Here is a 22,798-nt window from a genome sequence, read left to right as displayed (position 1 = left end):
CCGAGCTCTCAATACTCTGATATTGCACTGTGTTTGAGTTGTATGCCTTCTGGTGTCATCTGGTCCAACACCAATGGGGACTAGGCTCTAAAGAAAGCCGTCTCGGGTGTGGACCAATCAACTTCAAGGACAGTGCATATCATTATCATCATCAGAGTTGTTTCTTTTCGTTTGCATTTTTGACTACTTGTGTTGTGGTTATTGCAAACATGATGCCTTGTATAAAGGTGTCAGTTTTGTACCAGTTTAAAAGGGTTAAAACCTACTACTGGAAAACCTATTGTCATGTATTGACTTGCTTATTCATTGAAATTATTGGTGACCAGGCTGAGGTCATGAACCCACTGAACTTAACAAAGCGCCCTCTTTAACCACGGGCGGCCGGACTTGGTTCAGTGCCGTGACAAAGCCATTATGAAAATTCCTCTGAGACACAGAACCATATCGCATGCAATCTTAATTGGCTATGATAAGTTGCTGCTGCTGCTGCTGCTGCTGATGACGGGACAATGATAGTCCCGTAATTGGGTTTGACTCTCAGCCCATTGTCCATCTCGGTTGATATCCCTCCTTAGGAATCTTAATCGAGGCTGGCTGGATGGCTCAGGGGGGGGGGTATGAATGCCGAGACCTCGGTCTCGAATCTGGGGTTCAGCCACCAGCGATTAAACAACACGGCTCAATCTCCTTTTCACCCCGTTTGCACGACGTCCAGTCTGCTCTGCCATAACGCCGTGGGGTTTCCACAACGCGAATTGGATGCAACGCTGTCTTTCCGACAGACCTGTTCTTCACCTGAGGACGGCTGCTTGCGTTGTGGCCGAAACGTCGTGAGAATTGTATTTTATTATGTTTTATTTTTATTATTTCCCTTCTACGTGACTTTACCGAAAGAACCAAGAAGATGAAGCCTTTGCAAGAGTCAGAATGCGTCTCCCCCTCCTCCTCCCTCTCTTCCCTTACTCCGAGCAATCGTCCCGGGAGCAGCACACAGCTTGGAGAACGCAGTCCGCACCATTGCGTAAGCGTTGGTCACAGTGAGGGTTAGAGGCGGGCGTGGGGGGGGGTTCAGGGTGGTTTGACCGTACTTCACCGCGCTAGTCGTCCTGTCGGGTGGTGGAGGGTTTGCGACATATTTACACTTACGCGATCTAACCCAAAAGCCTTTATTATGAATAATACTGGTCGCGAAAGCCTCCTACGTGTTAGACGGATGTTAATAATGATGACGAGGTTTGCCCAGGGCTAATAGTTTCAGGGTCAAATTGGCACCGTTCTTCGAAAACGCAGCTTTGTTTCGCCGGATTTTCGGTGATCATTTACCGACGCGTTTATCGCTCACGTCAGGGTGATGTTTGCCGGGGCAGGACGGAGAAACCCGCAAAGATCGGTCACAGTGGGATGGTCAAACTGTCCAACGGCAGTGTTCCGAGGGCTTCTATTATTTTTCCCATTTTCGCCGCAACTTTCCCCGAGTACGCCGAACAAAGTACCGCAATCTTTGGTTCTTTCGGTAAAGTCACGTGGGTAGAAAAATAATAGATCACGACGTTTCGATCGCAACACAAGCAATCGTCATCAGGTGGGACAACCACAGCAAGAAAAAAAAACTTCCGAAGTAGGTGCCTTTATATTCTTGGTTTTTTCGGTAAAGTCACGTAGAAAGGAAATAATAAAATGATCAAAATAAAACATAATAAGATCAAATTCTCACGACGTTTCGGCCACAACGCAAGCAGCCGTCCTCAGGTGAAGAACAGGGCTGTCGGAAAGACAGCGTCCTAATGTACGTGACTTTCCCGAAAGAACCAAAGAGTAAAAGTCACGAAAGCTTCAAATCAAGAATGTACCATATTCTCCGGAATTAGAAGATGCTCGAAAAGATTTTCCCTTCGTAATTTAAATCAAACGTTGATGGGAGGGCGGTGGTGTTGGGGGCGGGGAGGTCTAAAAATCCGGTCAGTATGTATGTGCGTGTGCGACCAGATCTACACGAAGACATTGACATGGGTTCGGGGGTGCGTCTTACTTTCCAGAACATCCTATAATCCAGGAGAATACGGTAGTAGTAGTACAATACTGCCCTGCATTTCCCTGTGGAAGCCTCACTCAGTCCGTCAACTCTTATTAAGGAGGCTCGTCCTACATCGACCAGGGTGTCTCACGAACGAGCTGCTTAGCTCCGTGTGGTTTGCATCGGGAATCGGAATCTCCATTCATGCTGGAGGAATCCGACGAGCTATGAAGCTCTTTGTCACGAATGTCCGGAGAGTTTCACACACGTCCAGTGGAACCCGGGTGAATAGAAAAAAAGGTTCCATCTAGCTTGCGAGACGGATGACAATCGCTTCTCCGCAACGGATGTCTTCAAGAATCAAATGTCTCTACTGCCATCACTTTGGTGAGCTCGGGGATTTTTTGCAAGTGGAAATTCCCAATTACGATGGCAGGAACCTGCCCATTATCCGTAACGACCGGGGCACGTGATGATGACGCGACGGGACGATGGGCAGTGGTGGAGCCTCATGACGCAATGGCAGCACACGCCGGGAACGCGGCGATGAGGACGCCCACCGCGGAGACGGAGCGATGGAATCAGCTGGTGCGCAGGTGCTAGGTGGATCGTGGCATCCAGCAGTGGATGATGATGATGATGATTATGATGAGCCGTATTCATCCGTTGATAACCGCGCGGGTGTCAGAAGTTACGTTTGCGAATGAGAGGAGTCAAAGTGTCTCGCTGCTCAAACAACCGCAGTGAGCATTCCACGTTCCCATGACGGGTGCCGGTCCGTCCATCGCACGACCCTGGCCGGCCCACGCAGCGAGGGATCGAGGTGACGAACTGTACACTGCAGGGAAAGGGTTAACAGTTAAAATCTGGAAGCCATTAACTCGAACTCACATGTTTGGTGAATGCTAAAAAAGAAAAAACGTGTGTTTGTGTAAGTGCGCCTCTGTGTGTGCGTGCGTGCCTGGTGTGGGGAGCGGCGGCGCAGCAGTTAGCGCACCGCACTATGAACCCGGCAACTTCAGATTGGTAATAGGTTTTTACCCTTTTAACTGGTACAAAATCTGACACCTTTATACAAGACTAGGCTCTAAAGAAAGATGTCTCGGGTGTGGACCAATCAACTTCAAGGACAGTGCATATCATTATCATCATCAGAGTTGTTTCTTTTTGTTTGCATTTTGACTTATTGTGTTGAGGTTATTGCAAACATGATGCCTTGTATAAAGGTGTCAGATTTTGTACCAGTTAAAAGGGTAAAAACCTATTACTATATTTTGCCACTGGTAAAGGAGATCTCATAGTGTAAATTAACTTCAGATTGATTCGCGGCCACGGATAACATCGGTTCGATATAACAACAGAAAAGTGATGTCCTGCTCGAATAAACATTGCGACGGCGCTCCTATCCCGTTGACAGCCATGAGCCAGTGGTGACAATTCCACGTTCCTATGGCAGGGCCGAGTTTATCCACAGGGGCAACGTCTGTTGACGTTCCCCGCGCAAAAGCAGTGTTCATTGTACGAACCCCGGGTGGGCTACGATCGGTTGAGTGTCAACCCCCTGACCCCACCAAATCAGGAATTGAACTCTTCACCTTCCCACGTCTGAGGCCCTCTCGCTCCACTACCTGCGCCACGTGGCCGATCGCCACTGAGGGGGGCACCACCAATGAACAGGCCCCCTCAACAAGCACCAGCGCCTCTAACCAGCGTGGTGAAGTATGGTCAACAACAACACCCGCCCCCCCGCTCCCCGATAACGGCGTGGAGCCAGCCGTCGTAGGGCGGAGGATTGACCAAAAGGGACTCGCTTATACACCACCATCTAATGCATAGTACTCTATTGTTATCATCATTATTGTTGCCGTACTATATACTCCCGCTTTCGTAAAGCCCAGACGTAATGCGGAGCCGCGAAATGTGTCAGGAGCGTTCGGGTAATTGCAACGTTTTTTGCTTATAAAACGTTTTTAAAAATATATATATATGGTCTCGCTTTAACACACACCGCACACGCACACACAGGCTCCGCATTAGCGTGCACGCGACGCGCGCGCGCGTGTGTAGGGAGCGGTGGCGCAGCGGTTAGCGCCTTTTGCGCTCCGAATCCCGGCGCTGAGTCGAGTTCCATTCCCGCTCAAGGCCACCAACAGCAGTGACGCAGTTCTAAACCGGTCCTGGGGCATCCCCTAGGTCGGCTCAGTCTCGAATGAGTACCTGGTAGCGGTGTGTAAATATCGCCACTGGGGGAGACAAAGGCGGTCGGGCGTGGGTACGGCCCAGCCACCACCACCCCCCCCCCTCCCTCGTGTTCCGTGCCGACTGACCTTCATGGGCGGTGCTCGCCAACAGCACTTGCCCCCAAAAGTCCGCCAAGGCTAGACGGGGGATCTTTGTCTTTGCACAAAATAAGTAACGCCGTGTGACGTGAATTGAGAGGAATTTTTTGCTCAAAAATGGTCAGAGCGAGTTTGGCAGAGCAACTCTGCCCATGTACGTCCATGGCATCTTGACCCAGGTGAAGGCAGACGGATTTCTTTTAGCATCAGGATCGCTTTTAAAGAATATATTTATATATTTTTACAGCGTGCCATGCACGGTGCTAAGCTAAACTTTTCCAAACAACACAGAAGTGTTTAAGTAACGAACTGAAGGAAAGGTTAAACCCATTTAACACAAATAAATCCTGAGTTTTTTTTAAATGTAGAAGTAAATTGTTACGTTGTTAATGTACAGCCCTTGGTCAATCCACTGCTGGATGAAGTCCTCCGCAAGCAGAAACCACCACCTCTCACCAAATCTGCGATTTTTAAAATCCACCTCGGACCTACACTTGAACTTATTTCATCATCATCATCATTCCCTAGTCAGATATTAATCACCCACTTACCACACATCCCCTTTTCACGAGCCTCGGAACAAGCCTGCGATTCATGCTTCATCATTTTTCACCCATTTGTCGATCCACTGCCTGTATATGAAGGCCTACCCACACAGGATGAGAGTTTCAGAGTGACCTGGGGCATAAGCCTGCCAGTAGGGGGCCATGGTGGCTAGGAGATGTTAACTACCTCGCCGGGTATACAAGAGGGCGTGGGTTCGATCCCAACCCTGACGCCGACTGTATATATTTGGAGTTTGCATGCTCTCCACGTGGTCGCGTGGATTTTTGTCCAGGTCCTCCGGGTTTTCCCTCCGCGTTTAGAATTAACGTCACGCGTTTGAAGTATTTGGCTGCTATAAATGTCCACGTGATAAGCCACGTCGTTAAGCTATCATTTGTGATCGCCAGGTCTGAAGAAGAGTTATAAAGCTCGGTGGCCCTTAGCTGGTAAAATTAAAAATAGTTTACATTACCACGTAAATTCGAATATTCTTTTTTTTCGGGTAGCGTTCGAGTTTGGACCCTGACCGCGTCGGGTGCGAAGGGTTGTTTCGACCATACTTCACCACGCTGGCCAGTGTGGGTTGGTGGAGTGGGAGTCCCTCCGCACTGATGTTCGCAGTGGCCAGCAATTCGAATTTAGGAAGGCGGGTTTCATACAAGTAGTGCAGCGTGCTAACTGCTGCGCCACCACTCCCCACCTAACGATTCCACTTAAATACCCAGGAAAAGCCTCACTCGCTACATTTGCAATGTTTGGCCACGAATTCCTTTCACGAGGAGGTTGACCTCGCGTCGGTGGAAACCGAAGAGCCCGGAGAAAACCCGCCACGCGTTCGAGGGGAGAGGGTCACACTGAACCAGAGCCGCCCCGAGGGGTGACATGACGAATCGAGGCGACCGTCCCGGGCCCTGCGCTTTGGGGGGGGGGGGGCAATCATCGACGTCACGGTGTCTAATGTAATACTTACGGTGTAGTTTGAAGGCGTCGGGGGGGGCACAGTGGACATTTGCACCCCCCCCCTCTTTGGACGACCCAGCGCTGTCCATAATCTGACCTCCAAGCAGCACCACTCCTACACCACCTGGCAAGCCTTGGTGGCCACCACCCAGACAATTACTAACCAGGCTCACCCCTGCTTTGCTTCAGAGAGCTAGGCGAGATCTGCCGTGGTAGCCACACACCTTAATGCGGGTGTAGTACACTGATTTGAAGCTTTCGTGACTGCAGGAATCCATACTCTTTGGTTCTTTCGGTAAAGTCACGTCGGGATCTATTGTTTTTTCTACCCACGTGACTTTACCGAAAGAACTAAAGAGTATGTCGTACACTGGTTCAAAACATTGATTTTTTTGGGGATACATTGTTTTTTTTTATTTCGATTTAAAGCTTTCGTGACTGCAGGGATTCATCTTCTTGGTTCTTTCGGTAAAGTCACGTAGAATATTATTATATAATATTATTGTATTATTTTATCATGTTTTATTTTCATCATTATTTTTTATTCTTTACTTTTCATGATCAAGCACTGGAACCTTGTTTGAACGTTTGAAACTCTGGTCTGATTCGCTTCAACAGCTGCCCCCCCCAACTTGCGAGACTGAGTTACTAAATTAATGACCTTGGCCACTGAGAAACTGATGTGTGGACATGTCCAGAAATATCCCTCTAATTGAGTACGTGTGTGTGTGTTATTGTGTGGGAAAGCGGTAGCGTAGCGGTTAGCACGCTGCACTACGAACGCGACAACGCGAGGTCGATTACCGCTCACGGCCACCACCAGTGACGATTATCTGAACCGGTCCTGGTCCTCCCCTAGGTCCACTCAGCTTCAAATTAGTACATCGCCACTCAGGAGACAACGGCGGTCGGGTGTGGTGCTGGCCAGCCACCACCTCGTACCGTCCTTCATAGGTGCCACTCGATGACCGCCCTTACCCCAACAGCCTGTTAAGGCTATACGGGGGATCTTTGTCTGCGTGAGTTATTGCACATGTGTGAGCTGCCTGTTTACTTGGGAGTATATGTTTACGAGATGTGCTTTCCCCTAAACAGATTGGGGATTGTTATACGGAATTTAATCCACCCAACCACGTGCCCGGACACGCCCACATAATTACACACACATGGTCTCACACACACACACCCTGAACGCTTCATATATATGGTGACAAAGATAAAGATCCCCCGTATAGCCTTAACAGACTGTAGGGGCAAGTGCTGTTAGCGAGCACCTATGAAGGCCGGAACGGCACACGAGGGGGTGGGTGGCCAGCACCACGCCCGAGCGCCTTTGTCTCCCCAGTGGCGATGTTTACACACCGCACCGGGTACTCATTTCAGGCTGAGTCGACCTAGGGGATGCCCAAGACCGGTATCAGATAATCGTCACTGGCGGTGTTGGCCATGAGCGGGAATCGAACCCGGGTCGCCAGGTTCATAGTGCAGCGCGCTAACCGCTGCACTACCGCTCCCCACTCTCATCTCTCTTTATATATGGCGACACACACAAACACACACCATGGACGCACACACACGCGCAAACTCAAGTGCACAAAGACAAAGATACCCCGTATAGCCTCAACAGACTGTTGGGGCAAGTGCACGCTGCCGTCGGCCTGAACGGCACACGAAGGGGTGGGTTGCCGGCACCACGCCCGGCCAGCTTTGTCTCACCCTGTGTCGAAACTTACACACCACACCAGGCACTCATTTGAGGCTGAGTCGACCGAGGGGAGGCCCAGGACCGGCTCAGATAATCGTCACTGGTATTGGTGGCCGTGAGCGGGAGTCGAACTCGCGTCGCCGGCTTCGTAGCGTAGCGCGCTCAGGACTTTCGTAACCGCAACACACCACATATGCACCATGCACACGCACACGCACACCGTGGCATATTTTAGAATGTGATTGCTCAACATGTGTAACATTTAGCCGGGCGGTGCTGGCTCTGCAACGTGGTCTGCAATCCAGGACTGTGGAGCCGGCAGCTAGGGTCGGTGGGTCACGCACAGATGTTGTGAAACTCCCTTCCCCGTGAGCGTCGATGATGAGCCCATGACCCCTGGATCGCCAGGAGAAAGCGGCACAGCAAAACGTTGACCCCCCCCCATCCGTTCCCAACTCGTAGGCGTGGGTTTTCTGCGCGTGCTCCATTTTTCTCCCACGTATAAACACTCATTGATTGGCCGATAACACCTTAAATAATCTATACATTGTACGAATACAGATGATTTAGTGGTGGTGGTGGTGGTGATGCTATTGCTGCGTTGGCAGCGGTGCACAAGCACAACTACCATTACTCTTTGGTTTTTTCGGTAAAGTCACGTAGGTTAAAAGAAAACAAATACATTAAATCACGACGTTTTGGAGGCAACACAAGCTTCCGTCCTCAAGTGAAACCGTCACAGCAAAATTGTTGTATCAATAAAATTGCTGTATCAATAAAATTGCTGTATCGATCGTGATTTAATTTATTTATTTTATTTTAACCTACGCGACTTTACCGAAAAAAACAAAGAGTATGAATCCTTGCAGTCACGAAAGCTTCAAATCTAGAATTAAACAACTACCATTCATAGAGAGGTCAGAGAAGGCAGAGTAGAAATGAATACTTAAATTGTCATCAGGCCCCAAAGTGTAAAGAGCCGCTTCCAAACTCTCATCTCTCTTTATCTCTGGCCTCTCGATGTGCCATGAAGAAGGACCGTTTGCCGAAACGTCGCCTTGCGTATCGTTTTCCTTGTAAGGACACGGTGTTGTTTACGATCGTGTTGAGTTGCATTCTGTGTAGATATGTGCACTTGAACATTTCGCCGTGGGTGTTTTTTTTGCGACAGCAAATAACGTTAGTTCCACTAGGATGGTGGCTCCCTCTACTGTGAATGAGTTCGTTTTGCGCAGGGATTAATTTCTCACGAGATTATATCAATATTTACGTGTTTGGAATCGACGGGAGTAAAGTTGGACTTACGAACAACCCGACTTACGAACATTCCGCTGGAACCGAACTCGTTCGTAAGTAGAGGAGTCCCAGTAACACATTCCTCCTGCGGAGGGAGCTGGTAGGAACGTTGGGTTGCTCGGTCAATGGCCAGGGTCAACGGCGGCGTGGTGTATTCCGCAAATACTACGATATATCGTATACTCTACGATATATTGTATACTCTGCAATATCTATACATAGAAATACCTAGAATTGTATACTCTACTACGATATATCGTGTACTCTACGATATATCGTGTACTCTACAATATATCGTGTGCTCTACGATAAATCGTAATCTCTACTACGATATATCGTGTACTCCACGATATATCGTGACTCTACTACGATATATCGTGTGCTCTACGATATATCGTGTGCTACACGATATATCGTGACTCTACTACGATATATCGCGTACTCTACGATATATCGTAGTTTCGCGACAATCCTGGTGTGGGTAACCCTCCCCAGACTTACTGAACCAGATTGGAGGAGTAGGCCAAATACCCTCCTAGGCGGCCTCTAGTGAAGACCAACAGCAGATAGAATCGATTCATTGGTTTTGCCGGTGATTAGTGAATCGATTCCCTTCGTCGGTGAATTGATACCGTTGGAATCTAAGATGCATTAGAAAATCGATTCTAGTCGGATCGTTATCAGCCTTTTATGAATCGATTCCACTACTCGGGCAGTCACTCTTTGGAGTCAAGGTCCCTCTGATCTGTGTGAGCTGCTTTCTCGTCACGCGAGTAACGTTCACATCATTGCCGCGTGTTTATAATAGTCCGCCAATGTTATAAAACTCGCGCCGTCTCTACAATGTTTGAATGTCTGAATAAATCGCAATGCGTGCGGTATTCATCGGTCTCGCGCTCGTTTGCTTGGATTTCCTGCGGGAAGCCTGGCGCTAGGCCTCGGCTCGCGAATGGCCGCGTGATGGGGGTCGGGATTGTGGTTGTGTGTCAAAGTTCTCATACAAACTATTTGGTTCTTTCGGTAAAATCACGACACTGACGACGCCTGCTGTATATTTGGAGTTTGCGTCTCTCATCATCATCACGGTGGCTAGGAGATGTTAACTACCTCACCTGGTGTGCAGGAGGTCGTGGGTTGGATCCCGACCCTGACGCCTGCTGCTGTATATTTGGAGTTTGCGTGTCTCTCCCTCTCTCATCATCACGGTGGCTAGGAGATGTTAACTACCTCGCCTGGTGTGCAGGAGGTCGTGGGTTGGACCCCGACCCTGACGCCTGCTGCTGTATATTTGGAGTTTGCGTGTCTCTCTCTCTCTCTCATCATCATCACGGTGGCTAGGATATGTTAACTACCTCGCCTGGTGTGCAGGAGGGCGTGGGTTCGATCCCGACCCTGACGCCTGCTGCTGTATATTTCGAGTTTGCATGTCTCTCACTCCGTGGTCGCGTGGATTTTTCTCCAGTTCCCCCGGTTTTTTGCCCTCCACATTTAGAATCATGCGTTTAGAGTATTTGGCTGCAATACATATTCACATAATTAGCCACATCGTCAAGCTATACTTTGTGATAGCCAGATCGCTTCTGAAAAATAGGTATATAGCTCAGTGGCCTTGACCTGGTAAAATGTAAAAGCTTATTTTAGTTTAGTCGTCTGCCAACTTTTCTCAACAGTCAATATGATGTCTCAAACTTGTGCATATTCCCTCATTCATGTGTTCCTATTGCTGTCTCTCATTGCAAGCGTACACCTCCGCTTCTTTGAGCACTGTTCAGCTTGTGTTCCATTTGCTATGCCAACGGCCACGTTTCTGATCCATCTCATAGCAGTCGTGTATATACTGAAGTCCTGATTTGTCGCAGTAGACCCTTGGTATTGTAGGTTAAGCTTGTACTCATTGACCCAGGTCACTCTTCCATCAGAGTACCTGTTAACAACTCATTCCTGCGGAGGGAGCTGGTAGGAACGTTGGGTTGCTCGTTAAATGGCCAGGGTCAAAGGCGGCGTGGTGTATTCCGCAAATATGGCCGACTGTTAGGGTGGGCACAAGCCGGCGTGAGTAGGTTAAACGTTGAGTTTTATAAGGGCACCACGGGGTGACCAGCCCCTCCCCACCCAGCTCCACCCCTTCCACCAAAAACCCAGCCCCACCCTCCCCACCCAGCCCCTCCCCACCCTCCCCACCCAGCCCCTCTCCACCCTCCCCTCCCCACCCAGCCCCACCCTCCCCACTCAGCCCCTCTCCACCCTCCCCTCCCCACCCAGCCCCTCCCTCCCCACCCAACCCCTCCCTGCACGACAGACGGACACAATAATCCCCTGTGGGCTGGTGGAACCAGGAGGTTCCTACCAGTATAAAGTTATCTTTATTTGAACAAGGTACCAGCTCATTGAGATGAAACACCATCTTGTAATGAAGAGCAAGCTTGCATTCTCTCAGGAAGAAATAGCTGGCACGATGTTTTACAGTACCAACGGGCATATATATATTTTCAAAGAATACATTTCAATTTGCAGCCACTCTTAATCTACCAATGGATGAAGTCCTCATGCAATGTTAATTATGTGTTTTATTTACCATACTTCACCATGCTGGTCAGGGCAAGTCAGTAAGAGGGGGAAGCAGCAGGACCGGTTCTGACAAAAATTATTACTAATTTAAGCCAGGAATCAAACTTAGCTTGCCAGGTCCGTAGTGCCACGTGTTCACCACTGTGCCCACCGCTGCTCCACCAATGCCTCGTGTTTAACATTTTGCTCCGTGTTCCCACAGCTGAGACGATGTCTGCCACTCAGCCGCCCGGCAGCGACGCTCAAACCGGAAAGGCCGACAAAGCTGAACCCGAGGCAAAGACGAAAAGCGACAGGTTTTCGCGAGTGCCGGGTCTTCGCGGGGTGCAAACCACGACGCTCTTCCGAGCCATTAACCCAGAGCTCTTCATAAAGCCGGTAAGCGGGCTGTAATGCAGCCAGCCTCGTTCAGACGATGTTTTCCGTTTTGCTGTCAAACCTTTCCCCATCCACATTCAATGCACTTTTCAATGCATTAACCATTACCATGCGAGTTAATACATTCAACATAAGTCATGACATTAATTGAATCATTGCACTTTTTTGTGGAATGATTATGGTTAATGATGAAAATAATGTATGCAGCCGCCTATTAATAATGTACCAGCATGGCTTAATTTCAGCCGGAGTAGTCCGAAATGCTGTTCCGGGAATTATTTTGGCATGCCACAGCCATCTCTGATTATTTTGTCCTCTTGATACTGCTTCATTTGTATTAACCTATTCTTCGAGTTTATAGGAATATATGCTACAGCAATAGTTGTGTTATGGATATGTGCACCTTGTACTCCCATGCTAGTGCATTGCTCCAATAATCCCAACTCCAACCGAGGTCCGAGCAGTTTTCCGGATAATTTCGAGTGAGAAATGAATCCCACGTGTGCCTTGGTAGCGCAGCCATGTGCAGGCAGTCTGCGCAATCCACCTACCTCTCACCTCCAAAGCGCTCGATTTTGCACGTGTGCTGCACACCAAGCTCATCGTGTAACCTCTTACCTCTTTCCTCTTCTCCCCATCCCTCCACCCCATCGCCGGACAGAACCGCTACGTGATGGCGTTTGGGCTCGTCACGCTGTCCATGTGCGTCGCGTACCTGGCGTACATGCGCGCCGAGTACGCAAACTCGCAAGCGGAGGAGCAGCAGATCAACCCCGGGAGGAGAAGAACGCGATGGGACTGATGGATTCTTCCACAACAACGAGGAGATGTTTTGCCCCCACTGTTTGGAACTGTGCTTCCCACAGCCCTCTGTGCTGTTGACTCCCTGCCCCTGTTCAAATTACAGGCGCGCTAGACCTTTTTTTTTTCTTCTGCCTCTAAATTAATGTCTATTTAACCTGTATAAAATAACACATGCCCACTGTTAAATCTTGACTTAAAGCTTTAATGACTGCAGGGATTCATATTCTTTTGGGTCTATCGGTAAAGTCACGTAGATAGGTTCAAAGAAAATAACAAAAAACTACGACGTTCCGATGGCAACACAAGCGGTCTGCGTGACTTGACCGAAAGACCCAAAGAACATGCCCACCGTTGCTGTGCGCCGTTCCTTGTGATGCGATCGCAATTAGACACAATGTACGTGTACACGTCAGGCCCTTTTGTCAATCCACTGCTGGATAAGGGGTCCTCCCTACACTGTGTGGGTCGTGAGAGATATTCCACCATACTTCACCACGCCGGTGATTGCGGGCGAGGCTTTGTGGAGACGAGGAGATTATCCGTGCAGGGTGACATAGAAGTAAAGGACAACAGTAGATTGTTTTGTGGCACTGATATCTGCTTCTCACAGTGTAGCTGAGCAGCCCACTTGTTATGCGTCGTGGGCACATGCTTCCAAGCACTATCCAGGCTTAAACCCGCTTAGCTTCCAAGGTCTGATGGGATCGGGTTGCTTTCCGGATGGTTTGGTCAAAGTTGGACATTAATAATACTCGGTGCACGATTCTGATGCGTGCGTGCGTGTGTGTGTGTGTGTGGACAGGCGATTTAAAATAGTACGTGCGTACTGCTGTTCATAATACAATGAACATGACGGTTATCTAGCGTTTTGTAATCTTTTGTGAGTATTTAAGGAGAGTTTAGTTTAACCATTCCATTGTTATTGATTCAAGTGATCTTTTTAATCCAGGGTTACAAACCACACGTGTTGACTCACAACTTGCCAGCAGTTATTGCCATGTTATGTTATTGTAATAATCGCATTTAAAAATGCTCAAAACGTATTTCATCCTGCCCATTGTTGGACTTGCCTTATTAAGCTTGACGAGGATTAGCCTCTGAAGTTCACATCTTCGTAAAACACATTCCAAATGCTTACTAATCTACAACTCGCATCGTAACAACTGCCTGATTACTAATCTAGTATACAATTACAATAACCCCCCCTCAAATCGTTGCACCTGATGAGTTAATGATGACGTCACCCTCCTGCTGCTCTATATAAGAACGGGAGACAGAGCAGAGCCTCACCATTCTGGCGAATTGCCCGATGATACTGGATGCAATTACCAGCGAAACGTCGTACTCAAATTGTAAATGTTGTGGTTTCACGCTTCAACACACCGGTGGGCTAAAGGAGTGAACTATTTGTCTTTTGTCAACGTGACACTTTTTTACTGATTGGCCATGTCGGGTGGTGGAGGGTCACGACACATGTATAAATAACGCGATCTAAACCCAAAAACTTTGATTATGAATCTTTGTAGTGGATACGCCTATCAGAGAGGGGGACGTTGAGAGTTATTATGGAGGTGTGGGCTTCCTTATTGCTCTGAATCCGACAGTTGTAGGGTTCAAGAGTTCATCGGATGTAGTTGCCCCTTACACGAGCAGCACAATTGCACCTCGGTTGGCTACGTACGGTGCAAAAGAAGTTCAGCATACGTGCGTACAAGGCTCTCTCACCACAACAACCGCCATTCGCCACTAAGTGGCGGTGACGTCACCACGACGCTTGTGCCAGGCCACGTGCGTGCTGAGGCCACGTGAAGTGTCGAACGCCCGCTGGCAGGAGGTCACGGGGCAGACGCAGGTGCCACGGGTCGACTGACTGAGATAACCCAGGCCCACGTACACTTTACACAATCGGCAGACATAACCAATATCAATGATTTAAAGCTTTCGTGACTGCAGGGATTCATATTTTCGGATCTTTCGGTAAAGTCACGTAGAAGGGAAACAATAAAATAATATCAGTTTAGACAATGTTAAGGTAGAACCAATATTGAATTGCCAATCATCAACCCACTTTTTGTTATCCGTGTCACGCCCCCATGAATTGACCCGACATCTTCGTTTTTTGCGCCGTGGTCTCCGATGAAATGTTTTCATTGTCGCAATCGTTTTACCACACTTCTGTTCATTCAATCTTCGGTCTTGTTTTTTATATCTCTGCTCTTAAAAGTATTTTGTGGCGAGACCACAGTGATGCTGGGCCACCCAGCCCCTTCCTGTGCCTTGCCGGCCTTCATAGTTGCCCGCTAACAGCACTTGCCCCAAAAAGTGTGTTAAGGCTATACGGGGGGGCGGGTGGATCTTGGCTGTGTATTGTGCAGATTTGTATCACTTCATTGATAACCGGGCACAAGTTTGCATGTGTTCGGCCAATTCCATTCAGAATCTTAATTTATCTTCTTGGTTCTTTTGGTAAAGTCACGTAGAAGGGAAATAATAAAATAATAATACATTATAAAACAATAAAATAAAATGAAATCATTCTCACGACGTTTCGGCCACAATCCTCAGGTGAAGACCAGGTCTGTCGGGGAGACAGCGTCTGAATGAAACACCATCACGCTTGGAGCGTATATTTAAGCTGGGTTGGAAGGGGGAGAGCGCCTTGACAAAATAATTTGCATATCAAGAGGAATTTAGCATATTTATGGGAAATGCAGATATGTGATTAGTACTACTTGTGGAATGCGTATGAGGTGGGCGGGGGGTTTCAAAGTCATATTATGCCCGTGCATTATGCAGGATTAGCAGCATCAACGTCGTGAGAATTATTTTATTATGTTTTATTATTTTTATCATTTTATTATTTTCCTTCTACGTGACTTTACCGAAAGAACCAAGAAGATGAATCCCTGCAGTCACGAAAGCTTTAAATCGAAAAATCTTAATTTAGTCTTGATAAATCCGATGAGCTATGAAGCTCTTTTGCTTCACAGATGTCCGGTATTGGGCGGGTCACCATTCAACAAACCGACAGTCGAATCTCTACGCCGTCGATATTAAAAAAAAAATCCACACTTTTCTTTTCGTCAACCAAAACCAACAACTTTTACGAAGCGGACTGTACTTATAATAATTACAAAAATAGTTTTGAAAAAAATATATAAAACAACAAATAGACAAATGAGCAGATACGCAAATGAAACCCGCTGATGGTCGTGGAAAATTCTGACGAGTACCATCGGTGGGATTCTATCGGTCACTCGCCTCTCTTCGAGCGGAGCGCGGAGGGAGCGCACCGTGCGCGCATCCCATCGACTAATTGACCTCCTCCTCCTCCCCTCCTCCTCGCTTCAAGTGATGGGTTCTCACCTGAGACTTTATTGATGCGCGCGGGGAGACGAGAGCGCGCATATATAAACTCCCCTCTCATCGCAACGTTGCTCGAGGCCGAGGACCCCGAACAAAAGACGCAAACTCAAGATCGTCCGTCAACGGAGGCGAGATTTTCGGAGGGGCGAGTCAGCTCATCTCTCTTGCGAGAGACACCTCGACTCTCGGATGCCGTGAGGTGAGCGGGTAAGAAAATGAAAATAAACACCCGAGCCAACAACGGTTGCGTGCGACTGAATCCCTTCGCATGCATTCGCAAGCGGAGATGTCCACAAAATGTGTCGGCGATGCTGCTGCTGTCGCGATGGAGATTAGTGCACAAGCACAACTAACAACAACAATAACAGCAAACTCAACACACTCGTCAATAACAACACCGCGGCGGCATTAAAAAAAAGGGAACGTAATATAACAGGCGACGGTTCGGGCAATGACCAGCAGTGGATTATTTGGCAATGGGCTTAAACATGAATCACTAAATGCAATTAACGGGTCTCAAAGCGCGCTTTGACTTTTGCTGCTTTTTGTAAAGACTTCAACGAGCGGTGAAGTTCCGTGTGAATCTGATACAACGCTCTCCACTTGACCATCTCGCATTCGATACACGCATTGTTTAACATGTATGCCCCGCACACTATATAATAATAATAGTTCAATTTGTAACGCGCGCAAATTTGCAGACGTAGTGGCCGCAACTCAGAGGCGCGGAGCCAAGCTCAGAGTCGCTCGAAAGCGCCGTGATTGTAGAGGTGAGTTTTTAAGTGTCTCTTGAAGGAGGCGATTGAGGTGATGCTGCGAATGTGCAGAGGGATATCGTTCCAGACTGTTGGGGCTGCCACCGAGAAGCGGCGCATAGACACGATGACCATCCTGGCTCTTGGTATCAAGAGGAGGTCGTGAGTCGCGCTGCGCAGGCATCTGCCGTGTGCTGAGCTGCAAGTTGTCAATAATGAAATATATGATTCAACATGCATGCACATTGACTATGTGTATGGAGTGTACAGCCCTTTTTGTCTATACACTGCTGGATGAAGCCTTCTCGCACGCCCTGAGCTCCTGGAGGGTTATTTGAGAACTTACGTTGATTATTCCGCATTCCGTGTGATCTACACACACATATATATAGCACACATATGTAAAACAACATGAGTCTATCTAAAATGCATGCATGGCATCATACTGGTGTTGTTGTGCTTTAGAAGCCAATTGTAACCCTTTAACATTTCAGTTCTTACCGCATTATTATGATTCTAAGGCGCATCTTTAACCCGCCTGTATTTGAAAAAAAATCTTCGCAGTGCATCTTATAATCCAGTAGCTGTGTTGTGTGTGCGGGGGGGGAGTGGTGGCGCAGTGGTTAGCGCATTGCGCTACGAACCCGGCAACCCGACGGCCAACACCATGCAGCCATCTGAAACCGGTCTTGGGTCTTTTCTAGGTCAACGCAGCCTGGCGCGTTGTGCAAACGTCATCATTGGAGAGACAAAGGCGGCCGGGCGTGGTTGCTGGCCACTCACACCCCCTCGTGTGCCGTGCCGGCCTTCGTAGGTGCTGCTATTCGCTAACGGCACTTGCCCCCCCAACAGTCTGCGTGAGACCAGATTCATGTAACTTTATTGAAGTGCACGTCTTACAATCCATCAAGTGTGTTGCGTTTTATTAGCCAACACACAATCTTACACGCGCTCTTAAACGTAAGCAACTGCTACAATGGTGCATCTGTTATCTTGTGACCGGCTGAACACGTGTTAAGTTAAAACTCGAATGAAAACGAGAAGAGTGCACGACTCCAATTTCAACAAATCAACAACCACAAAAAGAATCGACATTTTCATTAATTTTCATCATCATCATCATCATCAGCAGCAGCAAGTATTATCGATCCAATGCTTGATGAAGGTCTCTTCCGAGCCGTCGCGCCATCGCATATCACCATACCAGTGATGTGACATCACAGCACACCGGCGGCTGACTCCATCGCTCCATCTCCACGCTTACTTTCATCAACAGCAAGACGTTCGTATTTCATCCGTGTCATGTCCTCTGATGCCCTTCGATCCGCGTGTTCCTCTCTTTCTCTCCCCACGCAAAATTTGCGCACTTCCCAGCATTGTTCCATCCCCATTCGCGAGTGTGTCCACGCCTCTGATCCGTATGCCATAGTACGTCGTCCTAACCGTGACGTTTTACCGTGCACGTTGTCAATGTGGGGGAATGCTATTTTCATCTGAAATCCAATTTGATCCGAATTGTATGTGCGTTGAACTTATTTCGCACCGTGCGTTGCCAACCGCGCCGATCGGAGATGCGGGGGAAGGACAACGCACGGAACACAAAAAGAAGTTCGAGACAAATGAGTTTTCAATCTATATACAAAAGTGCAATGGCTCCAGTGGCTTCCGAACATCGGAAGGAAGAGCGTTCCAGACGGCCGCAGAAGCGCGTCTGAAAGCGCGAGATGCGGTGACCGCCGCCTTTGTTCGATGGCTTAGCAGACAGAAGCCGCTGGTGGCAAGGATGACCGGAGGTCGCGTGATGGGGTATGTTCCTTGACGAGATCATTCAATTTCGATTTAAAGCTTTCGTGACTGCAGGGATTCATCTTCTTGGTTCTTTCGGTAATGTCACGTAGAAAGAAATTAATAAAATAATAAAAATAAAACATAATAAAATAATTCTCACGACGTTTCGGCCACAACGCAAGTAGCCGTCTTCAGGTGAAGAACAGGTCTGTCGAGGAGACAGAGTCTGTCTCTATCTACGTGACTTTACCGAAAGAACCAAGAAGAGATTATTCAAGGTAAACATGTTTTCTTGACTCGCGATAAATATAGATACATTTTAGTCATACTCAATGAAATAAGAACTTTGCGGTCAAACACGGAGATGGGGACGCACGCTTAGAATGGCACTGAGAGACAGAGAGAGTAGCACGTGGGTTAGAGAACACGCGCGCGGTTTAAAGACGACAATTACACTGGTAATTAAAGTGAGCGAGGCTTGGGAAAGGACGCGTCGCGGCTAAAACCGGCGATTGCCAAAGTATAATTAAGGAATAAAATAAATTAAATTGTATTTTTTCTACCTACGTGACTTTACCGAAAGAACCTGCAGTCACGAAAACTTCACATCTAAATTATAATTAAGGAGTAGCAGCCAAGGAATAATGGAACGCTTCCGAAAGCACGTCCGCCGAGTAGATGGAACGATGAATTCATCTCGCGTGCAGCAGCTACATTGATTGCTGCGTCGCGCGATTGCGAGAGATATCGGCCGTGAGCGCAGACTTTCATCCAGCAGTAGATTGAGCATGTGGGTGATGATATTTGCTGGACTCGGTAAGTAGTGTTTATCCTCTCCGTAGACACGCTCTTGCTGCGATAACGTGGAATTTCCACCACTGGTTCGTGGCCGCCGTAGGAGATGAACGCCGCCAGATTTCTCGATCGGGGAGATATTTTGCGAATGGTGGAGCCGTGGCGCAGGAGTTGGCGCACCGCAGTTCGATTCCCAGCCACGGCTGACATCAGTGACGAGTGATATTCTGTACCCGTCTTGGGCACTCTCTCCAACCAAACAGCGCTGACCAGTACGGTGAAGTATGGTCAAACAGCCCCCATCATCGACAGTGAATGAAACACAGATCTCTGGGTTCGTCGCTTAGTGAGTCAACCACTGCGCCACCGCTCCTCCTCCTCCTCCTATCCCGCACACGCAGTGTCAATCGTAAATTCATAATTTTGAAAATGAAATAACGAATTATGATTTGTTCGTAATATTTCATAATAATAATGATTATTATTGTAAAATCATGTCCAGCTTGTTATCAATCCACTGCTGTATTCAGATCTTTTCACGCGGTGCAGGCCGTGGAGATCTTTGACCATACTTCTCCACGCTCGTCAGCGCAAACCAGCGAAACCGGGAAGCGCCCAAGGAGTGGCCAGGAATCTAACTCGGTTGCTCCATTCATAGCGCGGTGCGCTAACCACGGCGCCACCGCTCCTCCACCGCAAATTGAAACAAGTTGGCGTGAATATGCAAACACATTCACGATTATTCTTGAGTCTTTCGGTAAAGTCACGTAGGTAGGTTCAAAGGAAATAACGTGACTTTACCGAAAGAATATGAATTCCTGCAGTCACGAAAGCTTTAAGTCAACATTCATGATTCACATAGATGACTTGCGTATGCGTGTGCGGGGAGCGGTGGCGCAGTGGTTAGCGCAATGCGCTACAAGCCCGGCCACCCATTTTGACCCACTCCTAAATTGAGTACCTGGTGCAGTATATTAACATCAGCACTGGGAAGACAAAGGCGGTCGGGCGTGGTGCTGGCCTCCCATCCACTCGTGTGCCGTTCTGGACTTCATCGGCGCTAGCGAACAGCACTTGTTCCACCAGTCTGTCAAGGCTATATGGGGGATTTTTTGTTGTATTTGTGCACACATGCACGCGCGCGTGTGTGTGTGTGTGCGCGTTTGTGTTTCAGAGGCTCACGCACTGCGCCGGACCCTGGTTCGACTCCCGGCCAAGACGCCCAGCAGCGTTACCAGATAACATCAACCCGTCCCGTGCCTCACCTAGGTCAACTCGGCCTTTAAAAAAAAATCTCAACGTCACAAGCATATCTCGCACTGCAACAACTCCACCCGTTATAAAATAAAGACGCACATTTAGTCCGGCATTTTTGTTTTGCCAACCCCCCAAAGCATTATTGACCAGTTATTCCACAAACTCGTCATTCCACGAAATAGAAACACCGTCATCGTCGTCCAAATACATCTTCCGAGATCGGCAGTTCGGTCGCGTGCTGTCTGGTCAAGTGTGGGTGCTCGCAACTATTTCCAAGACGTCTCGACCAGCGTGTGAGCGTCTTTGTAGGTGTCTCTCGAGGGCTTCTCTCCAGAGCTTCTCTCTCTCTCTCTCGAGCGGAGGCCCCCTGCCATCAGCTTCGAGCACGCACCCCCTTGATTGTTCCTTCCCACCATGAACCACACGAGTGCACCCTCCGCCCGCAGCGCGTGCGTGAACTTCCGTAGCTTCAACTGCACGGGGCCCTCGCTGCCCGAGAACTACCGTGCGCTGTTGCTCGCCACCCTCGCCTTCTTCACCCTGGCCACCATCCTGGGCAACCTGCTCATCATCTCGTCCATCGCCTTCTTCAGGCAGCTGCAGTCGTTCCCCAACGTGCTCGCCCTCTCGCTCGCCATCTCCGACTTCCTCGTGGGGCTCGTCATCATGCCCCTCGCCGTCACCAAGGTCATCTACAACTGCTGGTTCTACGCGCGCCTCTACTGCAACGTGCACTACTTCCTCGACTTCGCCTTCACCAACTGCTCCATCCTGCACCTGTGCAGCATCGCCCTCAACAGGTACGTGGCCATCAGCGACCCCCTGCGCTACGAGTCCCGGGTGACCAGGAGGACACTGGTGGTGATGCTCGTGACCTGCTGGCTGGGCTCCGCCGTCTCCTCGTCACCCATCCTGCTGAGCCTCAGCCCCACCCTCTCGGTGGGCACCATCGAGCGCATCTCGTGCCCCAACGACTGCGTCTTCGACATCAACATTGGCATCATGGTGGTCATCGGCTACTGCCCGTACTTCGTCTCGCTCGTCGTCATCGTGTGCATCTACGGCAAGATATACCGCATCGCTCGCGCGCAGGTCATCAAGATACGGGCTCAGCAAGGTGGGGGAGGAGGAGGAGGAGGCCACAGGACCGATAATGACAACGCCGAGGCTCTCGTCAAGTTGAGGACCATGAAACGAGAGCACAGCGCCACCAAGACGTTAGGCGTCATCATCGGCTTCTTCCTCATCTCCTGGCTGCCCTACTACGTGATCGTGCTCGCCTCGCTGGCGCTCACCGACACGCTGCTCGCTTACCGCGTGGCGCTCTGGATCGGCTACATCAGCTCCGCGTTCAACCCCATCCTCTACGCCGCCTTCAATCGGCCCTTTCGAAACGCATTCCGGCTCATGTTTCGCCTCAAGGTGTTCGGCGAAGGTGCCAGGGATACGGATCTCTCCGGTCGGTTGAAGTGACTCGGATAGTACTCTTTTTTGGTCTTTCGGTAAAGTCACGTAGGTTTAAAAATGAAATGAATGACGACGTTTCGGGCGCAACACAAGCGTCCATCATCAGGCGGTGATGATGGACGGTTTTGCAACGTACGGTGGGAAAGCAGTTCCGTGTGATGCCGATTGCACAACGCCATGCGACGTCGTTGCATATATGTTAGGCTGTATGAAAACTAAATATTATTATAATAAAATTTTGATTGATATACGGGGAGGTCTACACCAGAAATAAATATCCGCTATCCAGGTGGGTTGAGTAAATCCATCAGCACAGTGGCCTTCCAGACTTGCATCAGCCAGGAGAATTTGCATAAACGACCAAAAACTTTGGACCGGTTTCGACCTTTGCAGGGCTCATCAGCAAAGTCACGGGTGCCAAACAAACACGATTGGTTTACGAGACTCAACACTGCCAGTAGACTCAACACTGCCCGTAGACTCAACACCGCCCATCGACTCAACACCGACCATAGACTCAACACTGCCCATAGACTCAACACTGCCCGTAGAATCAACACTGCCCGTAGAATCAACACTGCCCATAGACGCAACACTGCCCGTAGACTCAACACTGCCCACAGACTCAACACTGCCCATAGAATCAACACTGCACCATAGACTCAACACTGCCCATAGACTCAACACTGCCCATAGACTCAACACAGCCAGTAGACTCAACACTGTCCATAGACTCAACACTGCCAGTAGACTCAACACT

At 48.9% G+C, this 22,798-nt stretch overlaps 1 protein-coding gene and 1 pseudogene across 2 annotated transcripts; both read left to right on the top strand.

Annotated features, from left to right (window-relative positions):
* The first annotated feature begins 9,493 nt into the window (after positions 1-9,493).
* On the top strand, positions 9,494-13,653 carry SMIM8 (small integral membrane protein 8). 2 transcript variants are annotated; one of them, XM_078607276.1, is made up of 3 exons: positions 9,494-9,609; positions 11,631-11,806; positions 12,468-13,653. In XM_078607276.1, exons 2-3 carry the CDS (start codon positions 11,639-11,641, stop codon positions 12,606-12,608), a joined length of 309 nt encoding a protein of 102 aa, XP_078463402.1. In that variant the 5' UTR covers positions 9,494-9,609; positions 11,631-11,638; the 3' UTR covers positions 12,609-13,653. The 2 variants fall into 2 exon arrangements, with proteins under 2 accessions (XP_078463402.1, XP_078463403.1); XM_078607277.1 differs by having other exon boundaries at positions 9,553-9,633.
* Positions 13,654-20,503: 6,850 nt separating this feature from the next.
* LOC144727897 (trace amine-associated receptor 365 pseudogene) lies at positions 20,504-22,044 on the top strand (annotated as a pseudogene).
* The last annotated feature ends 754 nt before the right edge of the window (positions 22,045-22,798 follow it).

Source organism: Lampetra planeri, chromosome 27 (assembly GCF_965212315.1).
Source record: "Lampetra planeri chromosome 27, kcLamPlan1.2.h2, whole genome shotgun sequence".
Classification (NCBI taxonomy): domain Eukaryota; kingdom Metazoa; phylum Chordata; class Hyperoartia; order Petromyzontiformes; family Petromyzontidae; genus Lampetra; species Lampetra planeri.
This window is presented reverse-complemented; position numbering and strand designations above follow the sequence as displayed.

Bases quoted from the DNA above. Each gene is read 5' to 3' on its own strand.
- SMIM8 (XM_078607276.1), top strand. From the start codon at position 11,639: ATGTCTGCCACTCAGCCGCCCGGCAGCGACGCTCAAACCGGAAAGGCC. The intron at 11,807-12,467 runs GTAAGCGGGCTG...ATCGCCGGACAG, and splicing joins CAGAGCTCTTCATAAAGCCG to AACCGCTACGTGATGGCGTT.